At 38.9% G+C, this 13,645-nt stretch overlaps 1 protein-coding gene and 1 long non-coding RNA gene across 10 annotated transcripts in view; one reads left to right on the top strand and one right to left on the bottom strand.

Moving 5' to 3' along the window:
* IL1R1 (interleukin 1 receptor type 1) overlaps positions 1-3,927 on the top strand; it is a 22,414-nt gene extending 18,487 nt beyond the window's left edge. For 6 of the 9 annotated variants that reach the window (XM_064408046.1, XM_064408051.1, XM_064408050.1 and 3 more), the window contains 2 exons: positions 948-1,877; positions 3,651-3,927. In XM_064408046.1, the coding sequence (XP_064264116.1) occupies positions 948-1,324 (377 nt within the window). In that variant the 3' untranslated portion in view covers positions 1,325-1,877; positions 3,651-3,927. Of the gene's footprint in view, positions 1-947; positions 1,878-2,756; positions 3,034-3,650 lie in introns of all 9 variants that reach the window. The other 3 variants (XM_064408049.1, XM_064408048.1, XM_064408047.1) reach the window with 3 other exon arrangements.
* Positions 3,906-13,645, bottom strand: LOC135293632 (uncharacterized). The gene is made up of 3 exons (XR_010355755.1): positions 13,427-13,645; positions 12,813-12,881; positions 3,906-11,724 (listed from the first exon to the last, which is right to left on the bottom strand). It is a non-coding gene; the product is annotated as an uncharacterized LOC135293632 (long non-coding RNA).

Below are 13,645 nucleotides of genomic sequence, written 5' to 3'. Positions count from 1 at the left end.
TCTTCTTTTCAACTTCTTCTGACATCTTTCACTTGCATTAACTTTTGCCACACTTGCCCATTTCCTTCTATTTCATCTCTATCTCTCTCCTCATTCAAATCTAGGAGGATCAGTACTTGCAAGGTTTCCATTATCTAAGAAAAGGGTTAAAATCTCAGGCTCTGCCTGCCCAGAACTCCCACGGCAGCTGGGCACCTTCTTGCTGCACCCCTCCACCGCCCCATCATCTCTCTTCTTCAGCCGTGCTGCCAGCACAAGATATTAAATTTCAAGGTGGCACAGGCACATGCTCTCTTTCTGTCTCCCCCTCTCTCTGTCCTGGGGGGTGGTGCAGCAGGGGAAGCCTGACCTCTTTCACAGATCTGAACCAAAAGAAAGTTTTCCTGAGAGTTCTCTCTTTTTAACCCCCTGTGTTCTCAGAAGTGTATCCATGTCTTCAGTATTCACACCAAGTGCCAATATTTAAATCTAAGTACTGCTTAGTTTGACCACAACCTCCCAAAAAACTCACTTCCATATCAACCTAAAACAGGAGGAATCTTTTTTTTCCTCTTCCACTTACTGGAACAAAACCAGTTAAGCATATCAGAAACAGACTGTTTAAGGTAAAAAAGCTCCTGTGGTTCTGGAACTTGGGGTTTTTTTGCATTTGTATCTATGATGGTAACAAAATGGCATTAGCAAGATGAGTAGTAGATGGTAGCTCTTCTCTCTTTCTGCAAAACAAGGATATGGACATAGACTCTGATGGGGTCAGATTGTGTTGCATTGGCCAGATTTCTATAGTAGGCAAACCCAAGGTAACTAGTTATATCCTCATACCCTCTCCCTGTTTTGATGTCAAGTGTGTCAGCTTAAATATCAAACAGCTGATGAATTAGCTGCAGAATACTGGTAAGAGAAAACAGAAATCCAACCTTAATTTTGCACAATCTTTTTCTCTACAGCTGTGATCAGCGTTGCTGATGAAAAAATCCGTCAAAGTAGGAGAGTGATAATTATTTTAGTACCAGAGCCCTCCTGTTACAGCATTCTGGAAGATGAGTCTGAAAAGCAGCTAGCCATGCATAGTGCTCTTATCCAAGATGGCATTAAAGTAATTCTCATTGAACTTGAAAAAATACAAGATTATGCAACCATGCCAGAATCCATCAGATATATTAAGCAAAAGCAGGGGGTTATCCGATGGAAAGGGGACTTTTCAGAAAGGTCCCACTCAGCAAGAACCAGATTCTGGAAGAAAGTGCGCTACCAGATGCCATCCAGAAAAAGTGGCTCTTTATCACAATTGCATTTGTTACCAAAAGACTTGAATAACAAATGAGAAATGACACTTAAGGACTGATTTCAGTTCACACAGTTGGTGATGGATTGACTGAAGGTCCCATGTATCTGTTTTGTGCAATCTCATCCACATTTACTGGAGTGGAGATACTACAGTTTCATCTCCAGATGTGAATCGTTTTTACTTCTGGCTGGATCAACAGAACACCATGAAATATCATCAGTAGCACATGTAGGAAGTACACAAGTACTTTTCCAAGAATGATTCTGTGAAATTCCCTTGTATTAAAAATGAAAGGACAAAAAATTGTCAAAAACCTGAAGCCAATGAAGAAAATTTGTTTTTTTTTCCTGCAATTAAAGTTTCAATATGAAGGGAATTACACTAATTATTGTTGTAATACAGGTAATGTGCATGGCTGGTGCCAGTAAATGTTTGTTTCTTTTTTTTTTTAATGAAATGACACAAACCTTTTCTTTGTTACAAGTTTGTTACTTGCCCTGTTCAATTTGCGGAAAGATAAATCCCCATGTTACTGCATCAGTGTGTTATCATCCAGGAGAATTCACAGAATTCACATCCAGGAGAAAAGGTAAGAGACAATTCCAGCCCTCTAAAAGTGCTATTGAACCTGACAAAGCTTAAATACTCTTCCTAGATCTTTTTTACATTTGAAAGATCAATGCCAATTTTAGTCACTTGTCACATGCAGTTATTGTAAAAATACCTTTATAATCTGTATCAAGTCAAAAAAATAATCTCCAGAGAACTTTTTCTTTCCAGTTAAATGGCTTAATATATTTATTTACCCAAGTGGAACAATTGGCTGATGACACAGAGTCTGTCATGGGAGGTACTGGATGATTGACTTCATCCACCTTACCTTAAGGACCATGTCAAGGGGCAGAGAGAGAGAGAGATGCCCCTGTGTTACCCCCTGCAGCTGCTTGCTTTTCCCCTTTCCTTCTGCTCTGATATGTAAGGAATCTGAGATGATTGTGTGCTGGAGGCTACAGTTATAGCTTTCCAAACAAAGGGAAAGGAAGCTGTGTAAAATGTTGAATCCTTTCTCTTTAGTTTTAAAAGATTTTTAATAGTATTTTGTATACCAAGTGTTAACTCTAGTTATGTGTGACTTGTAGGCAGTGATGTAGTTTGCGATGATCAATTCTTTTTTTGAGGCAGGGAATTGATTAGAATGATTAGAAAAATTCATCAGATCTCTTTAATGCTATGTTTATAGCTATTAATTTTATAGAAACAGGAGATGAGAGCCAAATTTCCCATGTAATTTCAGTCTGTCCTTGAACGTTACGCTTTTAGGCTGTGAGATTTTGTTGTATAGGGAAGCCTCAGGAGTTGACTGTTACTGCTGCTTGCAACTCTGAATTTCTGTGTCCTGTCAGCTTCTTTCTTGCAGCACCTTTTGCTCTCCTACCATTCAAACTCCATCCTATATTTTCTCTTTCAGCTCCTTTATCTTGAAACAAGCAGCTTGCTTTTGTGTCAAACTTCATCACTTTTCAAGCTCTGATTGAAGGCTCTTGCAAATTAGGCAGAAATTTTCCCTCTGGAATCTCCACTTGTTTGTCTGAAAAAAATTATATTCTGCAACCTTCAGAATCCATCTATTCATTTACACACTGCAGTGTTGGCTTTTCTTCTTTCATGGCTCAAGCAATTTTCTTATGCCTCAATACTCAACCAAACAAAACTGTTCTGGCTGATAAGTGACAAAACCAGTGCAAGTAAGTTCTTTTCCCAACTAAATTAAGTGTGTGCTGGAAACTAGAAACAGTGCTTTTGAGAGACAGTGCCTTCTCAGCTTTCTGAGTTATGTGTGTGTTTGGCCAGAATGGAATAAGAATCTTTTCATTCCAGGAGGAAGTGGGGAAAGTACATTTGAAATGTCAGACTAATTCAAACTGCTATGGTACTGAAGCGTTTTATTGATGAATGTCATGTATGTACAGACCTATGCAGATGCACATAGTCTTTTCTCATTCTGTGTTTTAGTCACAAGAGAAGTGTCAAGGCATGATCAGTCCTAATCATGGAGTGTTTAGCATTTACTTAGCTGTTCATGCTCTCTGCCTTTAAATATGGTGTGTGTTCAGTGGCAGCCTGTTGTAGGGTAAAAGAGCCTTGAGATCCATCTGAAGTCACTGAAAACCATCTGAACAAGTCTAATTGTTACAGTTCACATTGATAGAAGAATCAAATAGTACAGGAGCTGTATGGTTTAGTCACAAAACTCTTCTTTGAGAAATCCCTGTATCAAATGTGAAGACCAGACATTGGCATTATGGTATTTGTACTCTGAGAACTGGGGTTTAACACTGATTTTGTGCTTTCACCTTGACAGCTCACAGTATGCAGGCCAGCCAACAGAGTTCCAGCAACCTCAATCCTAATTACTTCTGCTGAGTGGAACAGATTGAAAGGAGAACTGCTACTTGTTATCCCTAACTTTAGGAATGGAAGGTTATTTTGCTGAGCCAAAATAGTGTTTTAAAAAAAATATTTGTTCCTTTTGATATATTTATATAAATAATGCTAAAGTTTTCATGTGTGTTATGTAAAGGCACTTTGAGGAAGAGTCCATTTTAAAATTTAATAAAGGCACTACATATTTTTTCATATGCATTGCTGTTTCTTTTGCCCTCTTTCTCCTAAGACATACTGAGAATGGACAATGGCAAGCAGCGGTTGTGACTCAGTGGCTTAACAAGACTGCTATGATAGATCTTTGTTCAGGCTGCTGCCAGTCAATCTGGCTGTGGTACAACACTAGTACAAACCACCTCACCCTGCCTGGCTAAACAGAGACTGTGAGCCTGGCTCTGCTCTCTCTGGTACTCTCCTTGCAGCAAGGTGAAGCTGGAGCAGCCCCAAGGCTGCTGCACAGCTCTTGGGGACCAGCATGGTCCTCAATAGTGCCATACTGAGCAGCCTTTTGCTGCAGCTCCTCAGGAGCTGGGGAAATGCAGGAGACCTAATTCGGGGAAATGTCAATTGCTTCTCAGCAGGAGTGGAGAGGCAGCCTTCTCTGCTCAGCTCCTGGAGCAAGTGCTTACTCTCTGAGAGTTGGGATTGTTCAGCCTGGAAAAGAGAAAACTTTGGGGAGGACAAATAGTGCCCTTCCAGGGCCTGAAAGGAGCTTACACAAAAGATGGGGCAAGGCTTTACAAGAGCATGTAGTGACAGGACAAGGGGGAGTGGCTTAAAAGTGAAAGAGTGTAGGTTTAGATCAGATATCAGGAAAAAATTATTTACTCTGAGGGTGGTGAGGGACTGGAATAGATTTCCTGGAGAAGCTGTGCGTACTCCATCCCTGGAGGTGTTCAAGGCCAGGTTAGTTGGAGCTTTGAGCAACCTGGTGTAATTGATGGTATACCTGCCTGTGGCAGGGGCTTTGGAACTAGACAATCTTCAAGATCCCCTTGCACCCAAACTATCTCTATGATTCTGCGTGCAGCCTGGCTGCCTTGTCCTTGCCTTCCAGCCTGAGTCTCACACAGGCTCATGCTGTTTGCAGTGGCTCCAGTGCATGAATATGGGGCAATGAAGAGGGGAGTGCTGTGCTGCTTCTGCACCTGCCTCTTCTGCAAAGTGTTTTCACTGTAGGATTCAGGTTCTCAACAGGTATGAGTGATTCGTCCCAAGTTATACCTCATCTTTTTTTTTCCTTTTGTCTGAAGTTTCTTACATGATAGAAAAAAAATGTAGTGAAACCATAAAAATGAAGATGGGAGAGGGAGGGAAGGATGGAGGCAATGGTAATTATTCCTTTTTAGAGGATTGTTTTGTGTTAGTGCATCAGACAGCAGGGAATTTGATTTTAAATGCAATGCGCTTCCCTAACCTTGTGCACTGATTTCATTAGAAGTTAACGATGAAATAGTATTTAGGAAATAAGGATGAAATTATATAAATGTGACACACCAAAGTGCTTACTGAATGGTTTTGTCTTCACTGTGTGACAAGCTGTAACAAAATATGTTTAAATTTTAAAATGTATTAGCACTAAAAATACTGCTGGCTTTTATTATCATATTATTTTTTATTATGAAGGACAAGCCTGAATATTGTGTGTCCTTATCAGTAGTGTTTCAGAGATGAGAAAGAATGCATTGCTTATTCACTTATTCAGGGTGTAAGACATTAATCTGACTGACTCTACCTAATTTTTAATTACAGGATTAATTTTATTGTGTTTAGACAAAAGGGGAAATGAATAGTCATATGATCTTTTTTATAAATAGTGTAATGAAAACAATTTTAATCTTCTAAATTCATTGTGATTAAATTGAAACTATATTGTGGCAGCATATATATCCATTTTCTTTTCAGCTTCCTCTTAAATAGTAAATGCATCCTACTGTAAAAACGCAAAGGTGTTGTTTAGGTAAGAGCAACTTTTTATAACAAGTTTTTGTATTTCTTCGTTATTTAAATATGCTAGGTTATTTTCTCTGCCCTTCTTCAATTTCTAAATTGCATTTAAAAAGGACACCTTAATTTTTTGTCCATATAAACACACAAATGTAAGTGATAATGTGATAGTTCTCTTGGCTAGAATGCCAGAAGCAAAGGTGGCTCAGTGCATCTGAGGAGCATCACTGAGCCCCAGAAAGTTTCCCACACACCTTGTCTTGGTGGACTGCTCCAGCTCTGCAGGGCTTGTAGCAGGTTTCTCAGCACCTCGTGGGCAAAACCAGCAGTTAGCTATGATACACAAAGTAGAAACCCCCCCCCCAGTTTTCAGAGATGTTTTAATGTGTAAAGGATTGCTATTGTTACCAGCAAAATTACTTTCTGCATTCCTGAAGGAGTGTTATAGATTTTGAATTGTAATTTCTATTGTCTATGTTTTAATAATTAATTGTTATTGCATTTAGAAATTTAATCTGCCTAAAGACAAAGGCTTTATTAGTTTCTGAGGGGATCTTGTTCTGATTGATTGTGGGTCCCTAGAGGGCAGTCCTGGGCCACCTACTCTGAGGTAGCTGATGCTTGGGATACCCTTGTGCTAAACTGTGGTGAAAGAAAGGCAATCAATTAGCCATCAATAACCTTCTGGCAACAATGATTTAAACTTTATGGTAGTCTGGACGGTCTGTAGCAGCCACTTCAACATTTTGGAACAACATGTAGCAGCCATAGTTTTTGAACAGCTGTGGATAAAGCTTTTCTGGACAACATGTGGCAACAACAAATTAAAGTTTTATGAAGAGGAAGAAAGGAAAAAGGAAAAATGGGGAAACAGAGGAGAAAAGATCTGGGTCACTAACCAGACTTCCAACACTGTTTCTGGTCTAGTTCCTGTGGATGGTGAGTGCAGGGATATGGGTTCACACCCTGCCCCTCTCTGTTTTACTACTTATAAACTAGTCCTTGCCCATGTGCATTTTGTTATTCTTTAACTTTTCAGAAGGAGACTGGGGGGGTCTTGTGGTTTCAAATCCCTTCCCCTGACAGATCCAAGTCCACTGCTTTGTCAAACTTGTTTTTAGAAATAGTTCCCCAAGATAAGCAAGTTGACCCCAGAAAAACACTCTCCTGCCTCTGCAAGACCCTCTTTTTTTAACTGCACCTAGATGGCATGGTAACATTCATTTTATCTTCTGCCAAATGTTTGAGACATTAACTGTTTCAGGTTTCCAGTTTCTCACACTGATATGACTGAAAAAGGAATGGAAGGAATTGCTTAATGAAAATCATATATGCTTGCTTGGGAAAACATGATTTACATAAAAGTTACTAGTCAGTCTTCAGTCTTGTGTAAAAAAGTGATACAATTCCATGGATTTTTCTGTAGTTTCTTTCTTTAAATCCAAAAGTTTGATGTGATGATTCTCTATATTCAAGAGGAACATTGAATTGAAACACCCAAGAAAATGGTTTTCTTCAATTATAGTAATCCTTTCTAAAATATCAAGTTGTAATAGAATTACTAACACTTTTTAAATAGTTTTGTGTTTAGAAGAACATTCAGTTTCAAATTCAGAGCCTGGGAACCCAGACATTACTCAGCTGCTCTTTAGCTGGTTCTTGTTGCAGATGTGTAACTATGGACCCCATGCTATAGTCTATGGACTATAGGTCTGGTCATATTCAGAAGAGACAGCTGGATTAATGAATAACAGGATTTATTGGCTGCAACATCTATGGTTCTTTTGGATTGCCAGTGATAAAGGCATTAACTGCAGTGTAGCTGTATATAGCACTAACAATATGATTGCAATCACAAGCTGAATATCCCAGGTCAACACTCAGCATAGCTGAGGATGCAAGACTTACCAAAAGGTATCCCTTCTGGGAAGGGCAAGGAGGACAAACCCATCAACCTGTCCTTGCAATTTTGTATCAAATTCTCATTCCCCCACTTAGATATAAAATTGGGGTAAGTTTTATACCTTACTAACCACTGTTTTGCGAAATGCTCTGATTGGGGCTGTAGTCAAACCTTGCATTCTTTGTTGCATTGTACAGAATATTTCTCCACAGGAGGTGTACTTGGTTTGTACAAAATATTCCAGGGTATCAGGTAGAAGAGTGAGATCCTGTGGCTTCCACCTCACTTCACATTCATCCCCCGTGACAAATTACAAGATCTCCATTTGGTTTCCATTAGTACATTGTGGGTCCTCTGACATATTGAGCTTTGCATTATCCAACAGTGCTCTTTCCACCAGCTACTCTTTTCTAGTCAAATGATGTTGGTTATGAGTGGAAAGTGAAAATCTGAGGTGAAAATCACCATCCCAGAATTTATGTGACATTTATCAATCAGTTCTTGCATGGCAGGTGTGGCGAGTAGCAAGCAGGTTGCAGTATGTGGTGGTTTGTAAGGCTGTGAATTTGGGCAGTTTGGGTGCCCTCCTAGTACTGCATCGCACCTTCATTGCCTCAGGGATGGAAGGAAAGAAAGTTCAGGCAGGCAAGTCTTCTTTGATGAGCAGAACCAAAAAGAAAACTTTTGAGCACTGTCTGTGACTCCAGTATATTACAGGAAGTTTTAGTTCTTTGGTGCTCTTGAGCCTAACTGCCCAGCACAGCTGTATCCTCACTCCACGCTGGGATGTATGTGGATTCAAACCACCTCTTTGGCTTTCCATGGAAGAAAACCCAGTCTGCAGCCACAAGGGGGTCATGAACATCCTCTGTAGCAGAGCCCCAGCATGCAAATGGTCAGTGCTTTGAGAGGCTGAAATGTTATCAGAAGTTCCAGTGCAAACCCTTGGTTAACACTGAGTTAAGGCTGACAGCCTTAATTTCCCATTTCACAAAGACCCAATCTGTCAAAGGCTGCTACTTCATTTTTCATTCCCTCTTTTCAACTCTTGCTTGATTCACCCAGGAACCCTTGGTGTTGTTCCTTTCCTGAGGAATCTGTTCTGCCTAGACTACCAGTGTAAATAAAAATATTGTTACAGTTTTAGTGTTACAGATTTTTTCCAACAAAACACTGCTGTGTTGTGAGCAATTAATTACTGAACAATTAATAACAGAAACCAGCTGTTTGTAAAAATCTTCCCTAATGTTACAGAAATGTTTTCAGTTGGATTTTTTACATGCAACTAAAAAAGGCACCAGGGAGTTACGGAAGTCTTGATGCCATAATAGTACCATACATAATTATTCAAACAGTGAAATGTGATGGTGTTGGAGCTTGCTTGTTTCTGGCTTAAAAGGAAAATAATGGAAGCTTGGTAGCTGGATTGAGATGATAAACTTATCAGCACATGAGGTACTAACCAGTCAAAATACTACTTTTCTTTTTTCCTTTTTATTAAATGAATAATTTTAATGTTTGTCTACTACATAGGTATGTCTACTGCATAGGTAAGGTATTTCACAAGAAATCTGTATCTTAATATAAAATGATACTGTTCAGGTATTTCTAGTTACAACAGAAACTAGTTCTAGTTTCCCCCTTTTCTTCCCTTGTCCATAATAATTTTGTTAGGCCTCCTAGGGATTTTTTTGTTCAATGCTATATTCAAACATAGCAGTCCAAACAAATGGAATGATATTTTAAAAATAGTTATACCAGACACAAATAATAAGAATTCATCTGCAGACCTGTGGGTTTTTTTTGTTTTTGTTTGTATCTGCTAGTGAAATTTCTAGGCTAGTGCTGTCCCACTTGTTTTTGGTACATATTTTTAGGCTAGTGCTTTTTTCTCAGATTACATTTTGTACTTGCATCTTCAGGAAGGAAATGAGCTTATTTTTCCAAGAAATCATATTGAAATTAAACTTACACTGGAGCTTAAGGGGGAAATGCCAGAGAGGAGACATGTCTGATGGGGAGCATGCAAAAAGATTTCTGTTAGAGGAAATTTAGTACATGCTGGCATCTGGTAGAAACTTGTTTTAATGACCTACAGTGAAGTTCTTACAAAGATGCTGGAGTAATTTCTTGACTAGTTTTAAATAATAAAAAAACCCTCTACAAGTGGGAGATTTGACTGTCTCTGAATTGTCCAAAGAAGCCCCTTTAGGAAGTTAGAGACCTATATTTCTCTGTTTTGCATTTTCTTGAAAGTTGTGGTGATTGATGCAATACTTACATTATGTATTTCTTTCCTGTTTCTCATTTAGTTCAAAGTTGTTGCTGTTAGTTGGTTGTAGGACTCCTTGCACCAACATTTTTAATTATTACAAGATGGCATTAAACCTTGTCTCTGCCTGCAATAGCGGTTATGCTTGTGTAATTGCAGAGATAAAGTGCAATATGCAATCCTAAGTCTGCTGAGAACATTTCAACTAAGTAATTGTGAAGACTTACAAGAGGCAAACTCATGGAGAATTTTGTTTGGTAATTTCCATGTAATCTTTTTACTATTTAAACTGTAAGGCCAAATGCTGCCTTCCAGTTTTTAGAGTACTTAATCTCAAACCTCCTAGGTACAATTTTATGACAGCGAGTTTCACATGTATTTGATTATAAATGCATTTTTTTTCTTTGTGACCAAAAAATTGGCTGTAGATGACTATGCAATATGTTTATATAGTACCTGGAAGGCCTGAGTTTGGGAAACACAGCATGGGAAGGGGCTGCCCCTGCCCTTTGGCTAGTTCATTCCTTTCTCAGGTATCCAGTTATGCTGTTCTGTCTGTGAGTTACCACGCTTCATCCTAACAAAGGAGGTGTGCATTGGTATATACTGGATGTATTGCTTATAGGCAGAAGTTGTAATCTGACTTCAATTTAACCTAATCAAGCCAAATTAACTTAAAACCTTCCTGAGATATAAGCTTCTTATTTCCCCTAGTACACCCATAGTTCAGTGAAGTCTCTTGGAATTTTTGAGCGTACTAACAGAACAGAGCACAGCATTTTGTCTGAAGGTGGGCCAGTACACTGAAGAGTGTGGTCAGGGTTGTGTGGGCATGCAGAGGTTACTGATCCATGAGAGCTGATGCAAGTGGGTGCAGGCCCTGGGCTGTACTGGATGTACCCCGTGCTGCAGGTACAGGTGGAGCCAGCTCACCTGTGTGGGGGAGCTTTAGGCAGCTCACACTTGGCACTTGGTGACGGCTCCACCCGTTGTCTTGGCTTAACTTGAAGTGAAACAGCCTGTTTTCATACACTGTCCTTTTTCATGACAGTAAAGATGATGAATAGAGTTTTCTATTCTCAAGACACCTTGTAAAGCCCTAAAGCTCTCAGTGCTGGCAAATGTCCCCACAGATGGGATTTGAGTGATGTGGCATGTGCTGACGAGAGGTCTGGCTGAGGCTGCACAGCTCTGGGTTCTCAGCATTGGAAGAGACATGAGATTATCTGTGCTATCATCTCCTTTCACCTTCTCAGACTATCTCCAATAGCCCCAATTTTAACCAATATCCCATGGATTCTGAGCACTTTTCTCACTCTATAATAAAGACTTGCATCAGTGCTTTGCAGGAGCCTTTAGTACCTCTCTAACTCTATTGGAAACAGTTCACCTGATTTAAGGCAGCATTTCCTATATTTAAAAAAAAATATTTAAAATATATAATATACTGGTGAATCATAGGAATCTTGACCACAATTCTCCTTAGTCTGTGATTCTGGATGGCAAATGGCTATTTTTATGTTTAAAATAAAATAAAAAAATAGTGGTGTAATTTCTGAGTGCAGGAGGAGTAAATAGGTAAAAATCAGCATGAGCCAAGCTGCAGGGTCACATCTTCTTTTCTAACTATGCCATTAGTAAATTACATAGGAAAAATTCCATTTTTTTGTACTGCTAGGACTAATGAAAACATTGATGTGAAGGCCATGGCTAATCCTTTGGCAAGTTCCCTCCAAGGCAGTAACTCCTGCCACACCTTGGCTTCTCCTTTTTCAAGCATCTGCTGGCATCTTTTGCTAGGTGGCTTCCCAGTCAGCCCTGCAACTCTGGCTTTGCAATGGAGCTCAATTTCTCTGCTCACCATGACAACTGGTTACCACAATGAAGGCAATAAGGACGATGAAACAAAACAACACAATAAGGTGATGCAATCAAACACTGCAACATAACTTTTATATTTTAAATTTCTGATTTTCCTGCCCTAGCTTAACCTCTCTAAATCAAAATTCTTGCATACCCTGTAAATTATAGTGTTCTTGAATATTTCTTCCTCAATAGAAGAATTTTCTGTTCTCAAATTATGTATTACATACATTTTATGCAGTTTTAAGTGTACACTTATGTAAATACTTACCTTTAACTTATGTAAATAATTACCTGCAGTTACATTTCTTGATATTTTTTATTCTTATAACTTTAAAAGATTTGTACATACAATGATAATCTTAATGTCTTCATCAAAGTTACCTTGTGCAACAAAGCTTAAAGTAGAGACGGTATAAAAAATTACATAAAGTACTTTAAAAGTCTGTTATATTTTTATTTGCCCTGCTCAGTTTCAGATGAGAAAGATATATGATGAATACATATGGCAGCCAAATAAAAAAAATATGATTATTGCTATAAACCACAGTTTTGCCCTGAATATACTTGTGGTTGTCTTAGAGACATGGTATGACTCTTCTTATGTAGAAGGGATGATTTACCAGCTGCAGGTAAAACATGAGATTACTGGAATCTATAATTGCCTTTAAAAAACTAACAACTATGTTTGCTTGTCATTGGCACTTGTGCTAAAAAAATCAGGGCAAGTATTGCCCTGATTTTTGCAGTTCAAGTCAGTTGGTGTGGAGGACCTGGTGACCACACAAGGCATGTTTGAAAAGACATAATTTCAGACTAACTGCTGTCAGGCACTGCTGATAGGTCACAGATGTTTTTTGGTCATGCAAAATAATACAAAAATTTAAAATCTTGCACAATCATGCACTGTTTGAGAGTTAATGAGAAACATTTCCAAAATGAAATATGGATAGAAGTGGTGACCAAAGAGAAACAAGCTGACTGTATAAATCCTTCTGTGTTTGCCAAGTCAGGAATAAGTTAATTTTCTGTGTACCTCCCAACAGCTTTGGGTCTGGAAGTGTTGCAATGTGCCTCCAGCTAGAAGTACATACCTTGGATTGATGTGAGACAGTTTATGCAGACACAGCAGGGCATAATCTTTCATCTTCACTTATCTGCAGCTAGTGGGTAGGATGTTTGAACATGTTTCCATTTGGTAAATATAATAGCACCAGAACGTGAAATGAAAGAAATACCAAAGAAGGGTTAAAAGGGGTGGAAGGGACAGGACATGTCTGGATTATTCTCCACAGTTTTTGTAGAATACTTGTAATTTGCTTAGCAAATGTTATGACATATTTTTAACAATAATGAGAACATCTACTTTGATAATTCTATAGTCCATGATTGTTGCCTGCTTTGTGAAGAACAGAAGAAAGAGCTTTCCTCTACCTTAATATCTAGCTTAGTAGTCAATGAGTAAGTGTCAGTGCAGTGTTAAAATTGCCCACATTTGATTCCGTGTATAACAAAATAGTTTGAGGAACTTCTGCTTTGAAAAACTCTGGCTCTAGCTGTGGTGTGAAACAGAGAACTAGGAATCACCAGAACCTAGAGAACATACTGTTCCCAGAACAGCCACAAATTAAGTAATCTCTAAAATATCAGGATTACTTAGTAGCTGTTAAGTTTGTAGATAAAAACTTAGGGAGTAAATGAGACTAACCTGTATGTTCAAGCTTCCAAATATCTCAGCGACAGTCTGGGCAAGTCAGACCAAGCACCCAAACCAGCCTACTGAATAAGCAAATAAATCAATCGATGTCCCCGAGATGCTCCTGCCAACAGCCTCCACGAGTCTTGAAGGGCTTTTCCTCTTCCAGCGACAGGGTCTCTTCAGCTAGGGAGGGTTGCAGCTGTTCGTACTTTGTAAATAAACAAACAA

The sequence above is a fragment of the Passer domesticus genome, chromosome 2, assembly GCF_036417665.1.
Source record: "Passer domesticus isolate bPasDom1 chromosome 2, bPasDom1.hap1, whole genome shotgun sequence".
Classification (NCBI taxonomy): Eukaryota; Metazoa; Chordata; class Aves; order Passeriformes; family Passeridae; genus Passer; species Passer domesticus.
The sequence above is the reverse complement of the archived record's forward strand: the minus strand, read 5'-3'. Positions and strand labels throughout refer to the sequence as shown.